A 15,310-nucleotide genomic window follows, 5' to 3' on the forward strand; every position below is an offset into this window, starting at 1 on the left:
TAGTCCACATAAATTAGTTAGGGTTCCTAAAGGAACCCCAAATAACTCAACGATATTAGTCAAAATAGGTAGACCTTTTCATGAGGGATCTAAAGCTAAATGGGTACCTAAAGTGAATCTTCCTTGCTTGTAAATATGTCTACCATCAAAAGCTAGGAGCAAGAGATGGTACCTTGATAGTGGATGCTCAAGGCACATGACCAGAGATCCAATACACTTCTCTAAGCTCACTAGCCAAGACAAAGGATTTCTTACCTTCGGAGACATCAATAAAGAAAAAAATTATTGGCAAAGGAAACATAGGTAACAAATCAAACATTTTGATTGAAAATGTTTTGTTAGTAAATGGTTTAAAACATAACTTGCTAAGCATTAGTCAATTGTGTGATAAATGCTATAACATCAAATCTGAATCTAATGCTTGTATTATAGAAATACCACACATAAATAGATCCTTGATTACCTTAAGGACCAACAATGTCTATACTATTGATCTTGATGAGTTTTGTGATGAAACTTGGTTTTCAGTTTTAAATGATGATGCATGGCTTTGGCATAGAAGATTAAGCCATGTAAGTATGAAACTAATTTCATAAATTATAACTAAAGAACTTGTAAGAGGTTTTCCTAGCATTATGTTTATCAAAGACAAAGTTTGTGATGCATGTAAATTAAAAAAATAAATAAAAAATAATTTTAAATCAAAGAATCAAATAAGCACATCTAGATCACTACAATTAATTCATATGAATTTATTTGGATCAATTGATATAACAAACCTAGGAGATAGTAAATATGCCTTTGTAATTGTTGATAATTATAGTAGATACACTTAGACATACTTCTTAGCAAATAAAAATAATTACTTTAAATATTTTTTAAAATTTTGTAAATTAGTTCAAAATAAAAAGGGTTTTATGATTATCTCTATTTGAAGTGATCATGGTGGTGAATTTCAAAACTATGATTTTAAAGACTTTTATGATTTAAATGGTATAATTATAACTTATCTACTCCAAGAAACCCTCAACAAAATGGAGTTGTTGAGAGAAAAAAATAAGAGTTTACAAGAAATGGCAAGAACCATGCTTAATGAACATATCCTACCCAAATATTTTTGGGCCGAAGTCGTTAACATGGCATGCTATATCATGAACAGGGTTCTCGTAAGACCATTACTTTCCAAAACTCCTTGTGAATTGTGGAACAATAAAAGACCTAATATTTTATATTTTAAAGTTTTCGATTGTAAATATTTTGTTTTAAATGAAAAAGATATATTTAGAAAATTTGATGCAAAATCTGATGAAGGTTTTTTTTTTTTTTGTTATTCCTCTATGTCTAAAGTTTTTTGTGTTTTTAATAAAAGAACTTTGGTTATAGAGGAATATATTAATGTTGTTTTTAACGAGCTTCTTGAATTTAAGAAAAATAATTTTGATGCTTTAAATTTGAATGAAAACTCTCCTCCCCCTAGCAACTTGGATGCATCTTTTTCCAAAGAATCCTTACCTAAGGATTGGAAGTATGTAGATGCTCATACTAAAGAGCTAATCATTGGAGATACATCAAAAGGTATTTAAACTCGCTCTTCATTTAAGAATTTTTATGCTAATACAATCTTCTTGTCTCAAATTGAACCTAAATATATTGACAAAGTCCTAAAAGATAATTCATGAGTCTTTGCGATATATGAGGAATTAAATCAATTTAAGAGAAATGAGGTGTCGAAGCTTGTTTCTAAACCTGGTGACCATTCAATAATTGGTACTAAATAGGTCTTTAGAAACAACCAAGATGAACTTGGTATCGTGGTTAGAAATAAGGCTAGAGTAGTGGCCAAAAGTTTCAACCAAGAAGAAGGAATCGATTATGAAAAAACCTTCGCTCCTATGGCTAGACTTGAAGCCATAAGGATTCTTCTTGCCTATGCTTTCTGTAATAATTTTAAGTTATTTCAAATGGATGTTAAAAAAATTTTTCTTAATGGTTTCATATCTGAAGAAGTTTATGTTGAATAACTACTCAGATTTTAGAATACCATTTTTTCGAATCATGTTTTTAAGTTGTCTAAGGGTCTCTATGGTTTGAAATAAGCCCTAAGGGCTTGGTATGAGAGACTTAGTTCATTTCTAATTAAAAATAATTTTATGAATGGCAAGGTCGATACTATATTGTTTATTAAATATTTTAAAAATAATTTTCTCATTGTTTAAATTTATGTTGATGATATTATTTTCGGATCTTCAAATGAGTCTTTATGGGAATCTTTTACAAATTGTATGAGCCATGAATTCAAAATGAGTTTAATGGGGGAATTAACTTTTTTCTTATATTTACAAATCAAACAACTTAGTGATGGATTTTTTATTAGTCAAACAAAATATGTTTTAGATATAATTAAATGATTTAATATAAATAATGCTAAGGCTATTAATATATCAATGAGTTCTACAAAATTAGATATGGACATTAATAGAGAATGTTTTGATCAAAAGACTTATAGGAGTATGATATGTAGTTTATTATACCTCACAGCAACTAGACCTAATATTATGTTTAGTATTAGATTATTTATTAGATTTCAATCTAATCTCAAGTAATCTCACTTAAAGGTTGTTAAAAGAATTTTTAGATACCTAAAAGGAACTCTTAATCTAGGATTATGGTATCCAAAAACTAAAAATCTTGAATTGATTGCTTATGTCGATACTGATTTTGCTGGTTGTCAAATAGATAGAAAAAGTACATCTAGAATATGTCAACTCTTAGGTCATGCACTTGTTTCTTAGTCTTCTAAGAAATAAAACTTTGTTGTATTATCTACAATCAAAGCTTAGTATATAACAGCAGGTACATGTTGTGCACAAGTTATATGAATAAAAAACACTTTAGAAGATTATGGAATTCACTTGAAAAATATACCTATAAAATGTGGTAACACTAGTGCCATATGTTTAACAAAAAATCTCATTCAACACTCTAGAACTAAATATTTTGATATTAGGCATCATTTTATTAGAGATCATATTAATAACAATGATATATCCTTAGAATTTATTGATATAAAATATCAATTAGCTGATATTTTTATAAAACCTTTAAATAAGAAATAATTTGATTTTATTAGAAAAGAATTAGGCATGTTAAATCTTCCAAATGCATAAATTTCTTTATACATTTTTTAGATTTCTCGATTTTTCATAACTTGAGTTTTCTTTTTAAATCAAGATCGTTTCCTTCATTCCTTCTTCTTGCAATTCATTAAAGAAAAGATTTTATTCATGGATTTTTGATCCTTTATAAAAGAAGAGTTTTTATTCATAGACTTTTGGTATACTTGATCTGTTATACGATAATCAATTTCTATGAATCCTTCTTCCTTCTATTTTACAAGAATAGGAATTTGATTCATGAATTTTTAGTATACATATTTTGATCTTTTATGATGAATCCTTTCTCTTTACGAAAGTAGAAGCTTGATTCAATGAAACTTATTTTTTCATGGATTTGGTTCTTATAACTTGATTTTTCTTGTGATAAATGAATTCCTCCCTTCTTTTTCTTCCTCTTCCTTTTATTTTTATGAAAAAAGAAAGAAAAAAACTTGCACATCTCAAGAAGAATAAAAAAGTGCTTGCACATCTAAAACAAAAATGCTAACTTTCCCATTTCAAGAAGCAAAAGTAATCTTACAAAGTTCTTGCTTAACTTCTCATTTCACAAATTTGCTAGCTTGCATAAATTAGTGTAAAACTTAATTGAGTAGTTTAAAATACTTGCATAAATTGTTGAATGATTCTCTTTTTTGTTGATGACAAAGGAGGAAAAATGATGAATATTTGGAATCATGTCAAAATAATGATGTTAAATGTGGTATCATGAAGTAATAGATGGTTAAAAAAATGCTTTAGTATCATATATGATATACTTAAAATGATTGAAAATATGAATGCTTTGGTATCATGAATATGATGTTCCAAATTGATGTTAAATTTGGTATCAAGTGATGAATGCTTTAGTATCATATAGGTTATGCCCAAAGTGATATGTTATCATGTATGAAGTAATGAAATTGTGCATGTTATACTTTGATGACTTTAAACCATGATGATGCATAATGTATGAAATTTTGATATATTGCATTTGATTGAAGTTTGCTTTATCTGAATATGATTCCTTTTGAATTGAAGTTTGCTTTATCTCAATATGACATATATGTATATATAGGGAGTTAAGGTTAACTCTGTTATCAATTGATTATTATCGTAAAAAATGGGGAGATTGTTGAATCTCATATTTTGATGATAAAATCAATTAGTGAATTAATGATCTAATCCATGTGTTGAGATAAGTGATGCAGGACTAACTACGATCGTGAGAAAAATAAAACGATTAAAGAAGAATCAAAGTTAGGGCAGAGTCAATGATCGAGCATCGGGCCTGATGAATCGGGGGATATACTGAAGGATCAGATGATGCAGTGAAAGCTTGCTGGAAGTTCACCGAGAGTTCACCAAAAGCTCGCCGGGAGTTCACCGAAAGCTCACTATAAGATCACCGGGAGTTTACTGGAAATTCACTAAGAGTTTAGTTGAACAACTGAAGTGCTGAACAACTTAGATTATTTGTATCGTGATTGTTTTAGTCTTAACTATCATAGTTAGAACTTTAATTTGAGTTAGTTTTAGGAGAAAACCTGCTAACTCAATTAGGGGCCAATTGAGCCTTAAACAGGGCTGAATTTGGTTGATTGGATGACTCGTTTAGCCACTTGGAGCCATGTCAGGCGGTGGCACCGCCCAGATTGGATGGTGGAACCGCTTGAGGCTCAGCCTCCCAAGTGGATTGGGCGGTGGTACCACCCAGACTAAGCGGTGGTACCACCGACAGTTAATGCTGCAGGCGATGGTACCGCCAGAGCTCGGTCTCCAAGGTTTTATCAGGCAATCGTACCACCCAGACTGAGTGATGGTACCATCCAGTGTTAGTATGTAGGCGGTGGTACTGCCCAATAATGGTGGTGGAACCGCTAGTACCTCGGAAACCAAGGATAAGATACTTTTTGACTCTATTTTTGAAGTCATTAGGGCCTATAAATACCCCACTCATTACTGCATTAAAGAGCACCAAAAGTGTGAACAAAAGTCTTGAGATTTTGGTTGTAAAAGTGTTGAAAAAGTGCTAAGTGTCCTCCTTTTTTAGCTCTATGATCAATCTAAGAGAGGTGTGAGGTTTGTAAAATGTTCTCCTAAACCTGTAAAAAGGAGAAAGTGTTGTAAGAGGGTGGTTGGTCTTCGCCCATTAAAGGAAGACCGATAGTGGACACCGGTGGCCTCAACAAAGAAGGAATCGGGAGTGGACGTAAGTCACGACAATCGAACCACTATAAATTAGTGTGCACTTTCTTGTTGTTCTTCATTACTATTGTTTTCTGTCTTAATTACTTATCACTCTTATTCTGAGTCAAGCACGCTTTTAATATCTTTTCCAATATATTTTTATTAAGCCAAAAGTTTTGAATCGGCTTAATTTTTACGATAGCACTAATTCACCCCCCTCTTAGTGTCATTCATGATTCTAATAAGAAGAACTACCGAAATTATAAAATAAAATAATATTTATGCTTTGAGTTATCACGATGAACTATTGGTATTATCTATATTTCTCTTTTATGTGAATTATTAATTTATCTAGTGTTCACTCAAAATAACAATCACGAAGGACTAACATCATTCATGTGGCTTAGTATTGTTATCTTTGAATATACCATCCTAATCTAATATGATGACTATCCATAATGGTATTATCTTACCCACCATATAATAAATTAAAGAAGACTATCCTTTAAAATTATATAAATATCTTAATTATAGGTGTCATCATAAATATTATTTTTTAATATCATTTAGATTAATTTTTTAATATAACTTATAAATTTATTAGTCCAGACCACTGTGACAACTATAAGATGAATATAATTTTATAATTTTTTTAAAATTTTTAATATCACTCCTTCAAGACATCATTTGCTTGTAAAAGAATTATTAGATAACAATGTTCCTGATACATGCTTCTCACAAGTAGGCAGCATTTTTTGATTCAATTCTGCAAGAGCAATGCCAGATGCAAATGACAAACTTCAGCTCTAGTAAAGTGGAGAACCGGCTTTTTGCAACTCCAATAAGGCGGTGACTATGGAACACAAAAGGCATTAGAAGATGGAAAATTATGGAGCTAAAGCCACTATGAGCATAAACTATAAGATAAGATTCTGCTACTGCAAGTTTCATCTTATGTTGCTTACCAATTTTAAGCAATGTCATATAGCAGTATGCTTTGACAATGGAGATTCAATATATTGTACTTCAGTATCATATATTGTTCGAGTTAACCTGGCAACATTACATTCAGCTATATCTGCTGAACTTTGCATTATCATCCTCCAATCTAAGCCACCAGTACTACTTAGTGTTGCTCAAACCAAGAGTCTCGAGGATAATCACATTCAAGTCATCTTTGTCTTTGTGCGTGATGCAGGAAGCAACTGCACATAGATGCAGGAAGTCATGAGTCCATGAGCTACTTGTATTTGTGGTAGTATTCAGATTTAAATTGTGAATTCTACCTGATAGCAGGAAATAAGTGAAGTGACGAATCCAAATGCTCCTGTGACTCGTGGAGTGACCTTCTTTGGTGCCAACTGAAGCAGTCCAATTGCCACCACAATATCCATAGAAGCCTTAATCAGAGATAGCAGCCTTTCATTTGACTGTTTGAGCTTAGCAAGATATTGCTCTTCCTACAATTCCACATGGGTAACATACATTAGTTGTAAGTACAATAGAGCAGCAGAAACATGCATATAAAAGTGTGAACATGGAGCATACTTTGTATTTATCAGCTTGCTTCAGCTCCTTCTCCAACTTCTTCATCGAAGCAGATAACCTTCCCAATTCTCCTAGCTAAAAAGGAAATAAGATGAAGTTACTCCCAAGCAACAGAAGTTGGAATAGAGGAAACAACCATTTCCTATACAGAGGGGAAGGGAAAATGCAACAACAACTACAATCAGCAAAAATTGGAAGAAGAGGGTATTGACAAAAGACACAAACCTCGAGCAACGCTGTGCACACTGAGGAGCCCATCCAACAAAAAAGAGATATCCTGCCGATCAGTTCTGCACGTTCTTTGTTCTTAAAAGATGCAATTTACACAATCAGTCTTTCTCTCAGTTCTTCCAAGAAATAAATTCTGGAAGGAAATCTGAGAAGGAAGCCAGGTATACAAACCTTGTATATCCCCGTTCTGCCTGCCCATACAATTTGATCCAGGAAAAAGAAGGTTGACAATAGTGCATTCTTGGACTGCATAAACAGTCTGTTAAGCACTCTAGATGAAAGGATAAAGTTGGATAACACCTCAAGCAATATTATCAACAGCTTACCTTTCCTAGTAAAATTAGGGGAAGAGGAGATCCAGAGGAAGTTGGACTTATTAGAGCGTGCAGATCATTAACAAACTACATATTCAAGAGACAAAAGCTGTAAAAAACATGAATGCAGAAACAACTCAACTTTTTGTTCTCAACCTGGAACTCAATAACCTGACCTTAAAAAGCCGAAAAACTTTTCGTGCCAAACTGGTTGTTTTATCAACATTCTGTGCAGTGCCAGGCTTTCCATCACTCAAGTACTTTGACCCATACTGGATAGCCCTACAAATCTTATCTCTCGCTTCAGCTTTATTCAGGTATAAAACTAGGAGACCAAGCTCTGCTCTCGTTGCATCCAATGTGCTTGTGCTCATCTTCAATCCTTACCCTGCCGATCAAAAATTGCAGCTGTTTTGACTATTAAAAGAAGGCGGCATCAAATATTGAAGATATTCTACGCAGATCCTAGTTTATGGAAAGAAAAGACTATAACCAAGACAATAAACTGTAGGCTATTCAAGATTTATAGTGACCATCCACCTTTTGATGAAAATAGAAATCTTGTGAACCCGGGAGACTGTCAAGAGATATGGCAATAGAAAAAGTTATACCGAAGCTTGTTATTCTGATATCCCCAAGAACAGTTGAAATGGTGAGCACAATGCAGAAAAATCATCTAGAATGATAATAGTATGTGAAAATATATTGCTGAACTTGCACAGAGACAATGGAACTCAAATAATAAAAGTTGCAATCAAATTCAAGAATTTTAATATTTAACCAGATTTAACTAGTCACAACAAAAGATCCATCTCTTTTGGAGATAATGTTGATCGCTAACACATAAGCACAAGCCACAGCAAAAAGAGAGATGTGCGATACAAAACTACTAGGCAGGATTAATCAGAAAAGAAAGTGTGCAAAGTTTTGGTATAATATGACTGACCCAATCATATAGTAAGCATTCCCATACATGCTTATCTAAACGTTAAGCCTTATTAATAATTGTGTATCAAAGGATAAAACCATCTTTATTTTTTGTATACAAGAAACAAGAATCTGTTTATTCACAATTAAATCAAACTGAATTTTAACCAACTCAAGGTAAGCCTCTTTAGCCTGGATGTATCCTGTTTAAATTAGCAGTAACTGCAAGGATCCTACACCTGCTTAATTTACTGTTTCAAAAAAGATATTACATTCAGCAGATGTAGTGCTTCAATTTAATTATTTCATTTATTTGCTTAAAGTGCCATAGAGTCCTGGGGAAATTTTTTATCTTCCTTTAAACATGCCATTTGTCGTATGTCAATAAGAAGCAATATGTATCAAAACTTATTCTGCATGTTCTCCAACGTTAGACATGCCAGAAATATTTTAGCAGCTAGAGACATTGCATCATATCATTGGCAACATAACAAGACCTAAAACTTAAGAAGAGGCAAGCATAATACGATAGTTTTTCTATATAGCAATATTACATAACAGGAGACCTAAGGTGAGGACAAGGGAATTTTTCACGAGACTGCCAGTTCTCTGCAACTTCTATGAAGATAATTTAGTGTGATCATCAGAAGTACAAATTGAAAAGAAGTGATTTTGACATTAACTAGATAGGCTTTATACATATCATCTTTAACCTTTAACAATTCAACAACTATCAGCTTTTATCTAGTTTAAGTTCTCTAGGAAATGTTACAAATAATGTCAAAGAACATTGATAGCTACAATATGAGAGAGTGATAATTTCCTTTTCTGTAATGGAATGTAGTATAAACATATATAATCAAGATATTCAAGATGCATGCCTATTTATTGATATAATTTATGCAGAAATACCTAAATGAATGAAATATGTGCCAAGAAAAACTGAACAAAATATAAATTTACTCCCTCATATGAATGCAGCTCATAATTTATAACAACAAATCTTCCTAATTCAGATATCTGCTAAAGTGGCTCACCAGAATTTGTGTTTAGAGAGTGTAACACATGCAACTTTAGATGACGCGGTAGATTTATAGACTGTTTGTTGGGTGAAAATTGTGGATGCAGGAGGCAAAATGTGAACAAAATAAAGTAACACTAAAGCAACTAATCCACAACTTAATGTTTTATACTATCAACATGTATATACAGGGAAGGAAAAGTATTTGCTTACTCCTATAAATTGTCGCTTCAGATTTCCCGTGCATCATGACCATATCAAGACTCACTCAGGCAAGGAAATGGTGCAATAAAGGCGGAAAAAGGACAAATGCCACAGAAGAAAAGGGTAATCAACACATTAATGAACTAGAGTTCCAGATCAGAATTAGAGCAAACCAAGACCTAAAGCACGTGGGGAAGAAATGATCTTTTCCAAAATTTCTGACCTATCATGTCTGAATGAATAATTTACTATAACAAAACAGTTACAACTCATTTTGATGAATTTGACTTGGTGAAAGTAAGCAAAAATGCCTAATGGTAGGCTCCGTATGCCATCATAAGGTAACCACAGATAATGATATAAGCTTATTCCGAAGGCATAAGCTTATATCACTATCAGGGGATTTTTTGTTTCCTTTTTCTAAGGTAAATACCTACATACATAAATCGAACTCTCAATTTCCACTCGTTCATCTCTACATCTCTATATTTATCTCATCAACCGATTGATTCCTAATCCCTGCCTTGAAAACAGGAATTTTTGCTAGTTCCTGGTCAGATTTCACGCAACAGCTTCTCTAATCATGCATATTCTGAGCTCAATAAAACAGTTGGAGGTAGAAAACCAGCAAGTCCTCGTCACATCAAACTAAGCACAAGCACGAAGGCATATGCAGTGATGGAACCAAGCAAGAAAGGAGGGAAAAGAACAAAAACGATACAACCAAAATGAAAGGAAAAAAGCAAACCATACTAATCGAAATCCATGTCTTTGATTTCACCAAGCACAACATGACGACTCGTATTCTCTTTAGAGTATTCCCTGTGATGACTAATATTCGTCGAGAACAGAGACCTCTAATTTCGAACAAGGATACCGGTTCAATAAATCCATGAGACGAGGAGAAGATTCACTGCTACCTACCTTTACCTTAGGGAGGGAAGGAGGAGGAGGAGGAGGCGCCCCGTGCGAGGTGGTTCTTGGACAAGAGGAGGACCGCGCGATAAGGTTCGGGGGAGGGGGTGGTTTGTTTGTTTGTTTCGTTACGCACCTCGTCGTTGTTCGGCGTGATCCGACGGCGGACGATTTATGTTGAGTGCGGGATGATGACGCGGATTTTGATGATTTTTTGTGAGCCTCGATGTTGATGGTGATTGGGATTTTATCTCCTTTCTCGTGTATTATATTCGGAGCGTCTACATATTATCCTTTCAAATTTATTATAGCATATTTTATATATATATATATATATATATATATATATATATATATCTTTTATTCTTTATCTTTATTCTTTATCTTTTATTTTATTCTTGAATCAAGAAAATAAAAAAAAATCATGTAAATATATTGATGTCCTTCAGAAAAAACATCTATTTTATATTGTACTTTTATGAAAGCTAATGTGTTATAAGCTATTTTACTGTCTTATTAGTCCATTGATTTTAAAAATAATATTTTTAATTCTAATGATCATATTGTAGGAAGCATTCTATATGTTCCTATTGTAGGAAGCATCTTATTGATAGATAGCATTATGTGACATCATGTTTGGGTGAAAATTGTTTATCAAATAGCTTAGATTTTAGGACTTTTTCTATAGACTTTTAACTCTTTTTATTGTGATGAAGATGATGACATTGATGATATCTTTGAAAATAGGTCAGTGATTGGCTTTAAGTTAGGATATGTATGATACTGTTGAATACGAGTATAGCTAAGATGATGGTTTGTTATTAAACACTCTAATTTCTTTTGCTAAAGATGATAATTGTTAATACAATGATCTGTTTAATAGTCATGTATGATATTTGAATAATATTAATTTTTTTTTTTATATATATATTATTTTGTAACCCAAATAATATCTTTGCATCGATGATTGACTGAATTTCAAAAATCCTTAAAAGACTATATCATTCAAAAAAAATTAAGATTGAATATGTCACAACTAAAAGTTATAAGATAAAAGCAAATTATAAAAGTTCGTATTGCCAATGATAGTAGCTCATGGTAGAACAGATAGTTTTTGATTTACAAAGTTTATGATTGTAATTTATCAAGATTGAATAGAGATCATAAGGAATGTAGTAGTTCTTTTATTATAGATCAAATTAAGGATCATGTTATGACAAATATTGATTATACTTCAAGAATGATTATTATTGATTTTTTTAAAAAAAATTAAAATTTTTTCGTAAAACTTATCTTGCATGGGAGATTACACTTAATGAGGTTCATTGCGACTTTAATTAGTTATATATTGATATAATTTTATTTTTAAGAGAATTAAAATTACATGACTATAAGACTCGTCCAAATAACAGTTTCATCAAAAAATTATTTTCAAAGAAAATTTTAATTTTTTGGAGCTTAGTTTATAAGTTTCAAATTATATATATGACCTGTATTTAGTATTGATGCTACATATCTATCGAACAACAAATATTCTGATGCTTTAATGATTACTACAACTATTGATGGTTATAATAGAAATAACAGTGATTCTTACATTAATTAAGAATATATAGTATGGGATTTAAAAAGTTAACTATTATCGATGACTGAAATTTAAGAATTTTTTCAATTGTATAAGAGATATTTCTAGCAATATATTATACTTATTAAATGATTCATCTATATAAAAATATTATAAGACACGATATTACAAACTTATTTTAAAGACGTGTGAGATAGAGAGATTACAAATTTATTTTGGATTGCTAGATCACATATCCTTGATACAATATACAAATCTTTCGTTTTCTTTCTTTATTTTTCCAATATAACTATTATAATTATTTTTCTTTTTTACTTCCTTCATATCTAATTAACTAGAAATATCAGATTTATTAATCTATAATTTAAAATACAAATCTAATTAATAAGAATACAAAAAACCTAAAATCATACCTAATATAATTTTTTTGAACTTGATATGAGTTAATTCATCTGATACCAAATCGAATTCTCAATATATTTCCTATAATTTTCTTTTATTTTTTTATATTCTTTCCTTTTTTTTCATTCTTTTCTACCTTTCTCCTCTTTCTGTTTCCTTCCTCTTCTCCCTCTTCTTTTTTTCCTCTTTATTCTTCCTCTTTTCTTCTCCTTTGATTCTCTCTTTCTTATTTCTCCTGTTTCCTCTTTCTTTTTATTTCTCTTCTTCTTCTGTTCAGTTTTTCTCTTCTTCTTTTCTTCTCTCTCCCCTTTCTCTCTTCTTTTCTTTCTCTTCTTCCTCCTGTTTCTGTCTCTTTCCGTCTCTCCCTCACGCTCCCATGGAGCAGCCTCTCCATGGTCCCGAGAAGGGAGGTGGTGGGAAGCCGTGGGATGGAAACCCGGTCCAAAAATTAAATTTGATATATTACATTGTTTATAAAAATAAATATAAAATAACATTGTGATGAGAAAATCACGATCATGATTCTGATGACTAATAGATTATGAATATATATTACCATGATTCTTGTAATTAGAATAATATATTATCATCATTTCTATGATTGAGAGAATGATCCTTTTTAATATTTTATTTCTTAATATCTTCATTCCTATTAACTTAATTATCTTTGAATTATATAATTCATCTTTTCAATTTTAAGTTAATAAATTATTTTTAATATCTAGATTGATTTGTTATATATATATATATATATATATATATATATATATATATATATATATATATATATATATATATATATATATATATATCATTTATCAAGTATTGGATGACACAGATAGCAAGCCTTCTGATGAGTTTCACATTTTCACATCATAATCTACCTTCCCTAGTGCTAATATATATGCATCCAATCACTATAAGTATGTAATTATAACTTCGCATGAGGTGTGTATTAACTTGAAACCCTAAAATCTTATTGTCCAAAATCATATCCAATAATTAGTATTGGGTTCATCTAGCTTGATGATGTTAGGACTCTAGTTATGAGAGTCCTAATTGAGAAGGACATTCTGCTAGGAGAGCCCTAATTAAGAGGGACATTCTGTTAGGACTTTAGCTAGGAGAGTCCTAATTGAGAGGGACATTCATGTAGGAGGTTTTTTCTTAGAGAATAATTAGGAGTTGTAAGGGAATAGGAGTCTTGAGTAGGAGTCATATTAGGAGTTGGTTAGAAGTAAGAGTCTTAAGTAGGAGTCCTATTAGGAGTTAGGGTTTATAAGCCCTATAAATAGCCATGTATTCCTTCTCTTTTGACAAACAATAGATGAATCTTTTCTGCAGCCTTTGAGCAACAACTTGGAGGGAGGAACCCCTATAGAGTTCCAAGGAGGCCGATCCCCTAAAGAGATCAACCCAAAGTTTAGAATCTGCAAGGGTTCTAACACCTGGTATTAGAGCAGCGTTCTTGGCATCTCGTTGCCCTTCCACTGCCATCCATCAACCCTCCACAACCGCCCAAAGCAATTCCCACAATTGCTTAAAAGATCGTCGCCAAATTCCACCGTTATCTCCACCACCACGGATCATCGTTTGATCTCCCCATGAATTGCAACAGGTTCTGGTTTCCTACCTTGTTGTTGCTGCAATTTAGTTATCCCTATTCGAAAATCCAAAAAAAAAAAAAAATCGTTCCTATATTGCTGCAAATTTTCATCGTAAGTTGCTGAAATTTTTCGACGAGAATTCTGCTATCGCAACTTACACCAATTTTCTTGCTGTTACTACCGAAATTTTCTTGATTAAATTAGACATCCTTGCTATCATATAAACTGAGATATTGCTGTCAATTCCCTCCTCAAATCTTTCAAATTTTTTGTGGAGATTTCGTCGAGAAACCACTATTTCTTCGATGATAATTCTGCTCTTACAAGACAACACAATTCTGCAGCAAACTTTCATTGATTTCTATCAAATCTATACATGCCTTTAACCCGTCAACAAAAGAGAGATCTTAACATCACAGATTTGGAGTCATATACTATGGCATCTGAGGAGGCAATCAATGCTAAATTTGAAGCCTTTGAGGCACGAATGGAGGATAAGATTCGGACTCTCCTTACCGAATTCAGTTTGGGCCGACCACCAAGCCCAAAGAAATCACATCAAGGAGAGAGCTCTAACCAATCACATCATGCCCAAAGAGATGAATTCCAAGAGAGGGGAGGCTCTATGACTGACCCTAACTATTCGCGCATGAGAGTGGACTTCCCTAGATGGGAAGAAGGAGACCCAATTGGTTGGATCTCGCGCGCGGAGCGATATTTTCGGTACCATAAAACTGCGGATGCATCCATGGTGGAAATTACAGCTATACATCTTGAAGGGAATGCCATACAATGGTTTGACTGGTTTGAACACACTTATGGAGTCCTTTCATGGCGACAATTCAAAGAAGGACTACTGATCCGCTTCGGACCAACTTATTACGAGAACATTGACGGACAACTAGCAAAGATCCGACAAACCTCCACCATTCAGAGTACCAAACCAGGTTTGAAAGAATATCTAATCAAACTCGTGATTGGTCTGAAAAATAACTATTGGGGACTTTTATTGAGGGCTTAAAACTAGAGATCCGGGGAGAAGTTAAGACGCGACAACCATACACGCTTATGGCAGCCATCTCTTTCACACGACTTCAAGAGGAGCGATTGAACCATGAAGCCCGGAGGACTAGGATCACTCCACGACCTACAATACTAAAGCACTCAGGCCCCCTACTATCAACCAAGTCCCTGCACCGAAGAGGTTAAGAAGA

At 32.7% G+C, this 15,310-nt stretch overlaps 1 protein-coding gene across 4 annotated transcripts; it reads right to left on the reverse strand.

The window, feature by feature from the left end:
- Positions 1–6,278: 6,278 nt before the first annotated feature.
- On the reverse strand, positions 6,279–10,656 carry LOC135584174 (peroxisomal membrane protein 11C-like). 4 transcript variants are annotated; one of them, XM_065104516.1, is made up of 8 exons: positions 10,518–10,656; positions 7,612–7,823; positions 7,448–7,522; positions 7,293–7,367; positions 7,116–7,196; positions 6,891–6,965; positions 6,629–6,802; positions 6,279–6,547 (listed from the first exon to the last, which is right to left on the reverse strand). In XM_065104516.1, the coding sequence occupies exons 2-8, from the start codon at positions 7,807–7,809 to the stop codon at positions 6,509–6,511; spliced, it is 717 nt and encodes a 238-aa protein (XP_064960588.1). In that variant the 5' UTR covers positions 7,810–7,823; positions 10,518–10,656; the 3' UTR covers positions 6,279–6,508. The 4 variants fall into 4 exon arrangements, with proteins under 4 accessions (XP_064960588.1, XP_064960587.1, XP_064960590.1 ...); XM_065104515.1 differs by having other exon boundaries at positions 10,512–10,656; XM_065104518.1 differs by having other exon boundaries at positions 7,612–7,843; positions 10,512–10,616.
- Positions 10,657–15,310: the final 4,654 nt, after the last annotated feature.

Source organism: Musa acuminata, chromosome BXJ2-4 (assembly GCF_036884655.1).
Source record: "Musa acuminata AAA Group cultivar baxijiao chromosome BXJ2-4, Cavendish_Baxijiao_AAA, whole genome shotgun sequence".
In the NCBI taxonomy this organism is placed as follows: Eukaryota; Viridiplantae; Streptophyta; class Magnoliopsida; order Zingiberales; family Musaceae; genus Musa; species Musa acuminata.

Coding starts and splice junctions, on each gene's coding strand:
- LOC135584174 (XM_065104516.1), bottom strand. CDS start 7,809: ATGAGCACAAGCACATTGGATGCAACGAGAGCAGAGCTTGGTCTCCTA. Junction 7,368..7,447: donor CCCTAATTTTACTAGGAAAG/GTAAGCTGTTGA, acceptor CTGTTTATGCAG/TCCAAGAATGCACTATTGTC. Junction 7,197..7,292: donor GCAGAACGGGGATATACAAG/GTTTGTATACCT, acceptor GCATCTTTTAAG/AACAAAGAACGTGCAGAACT.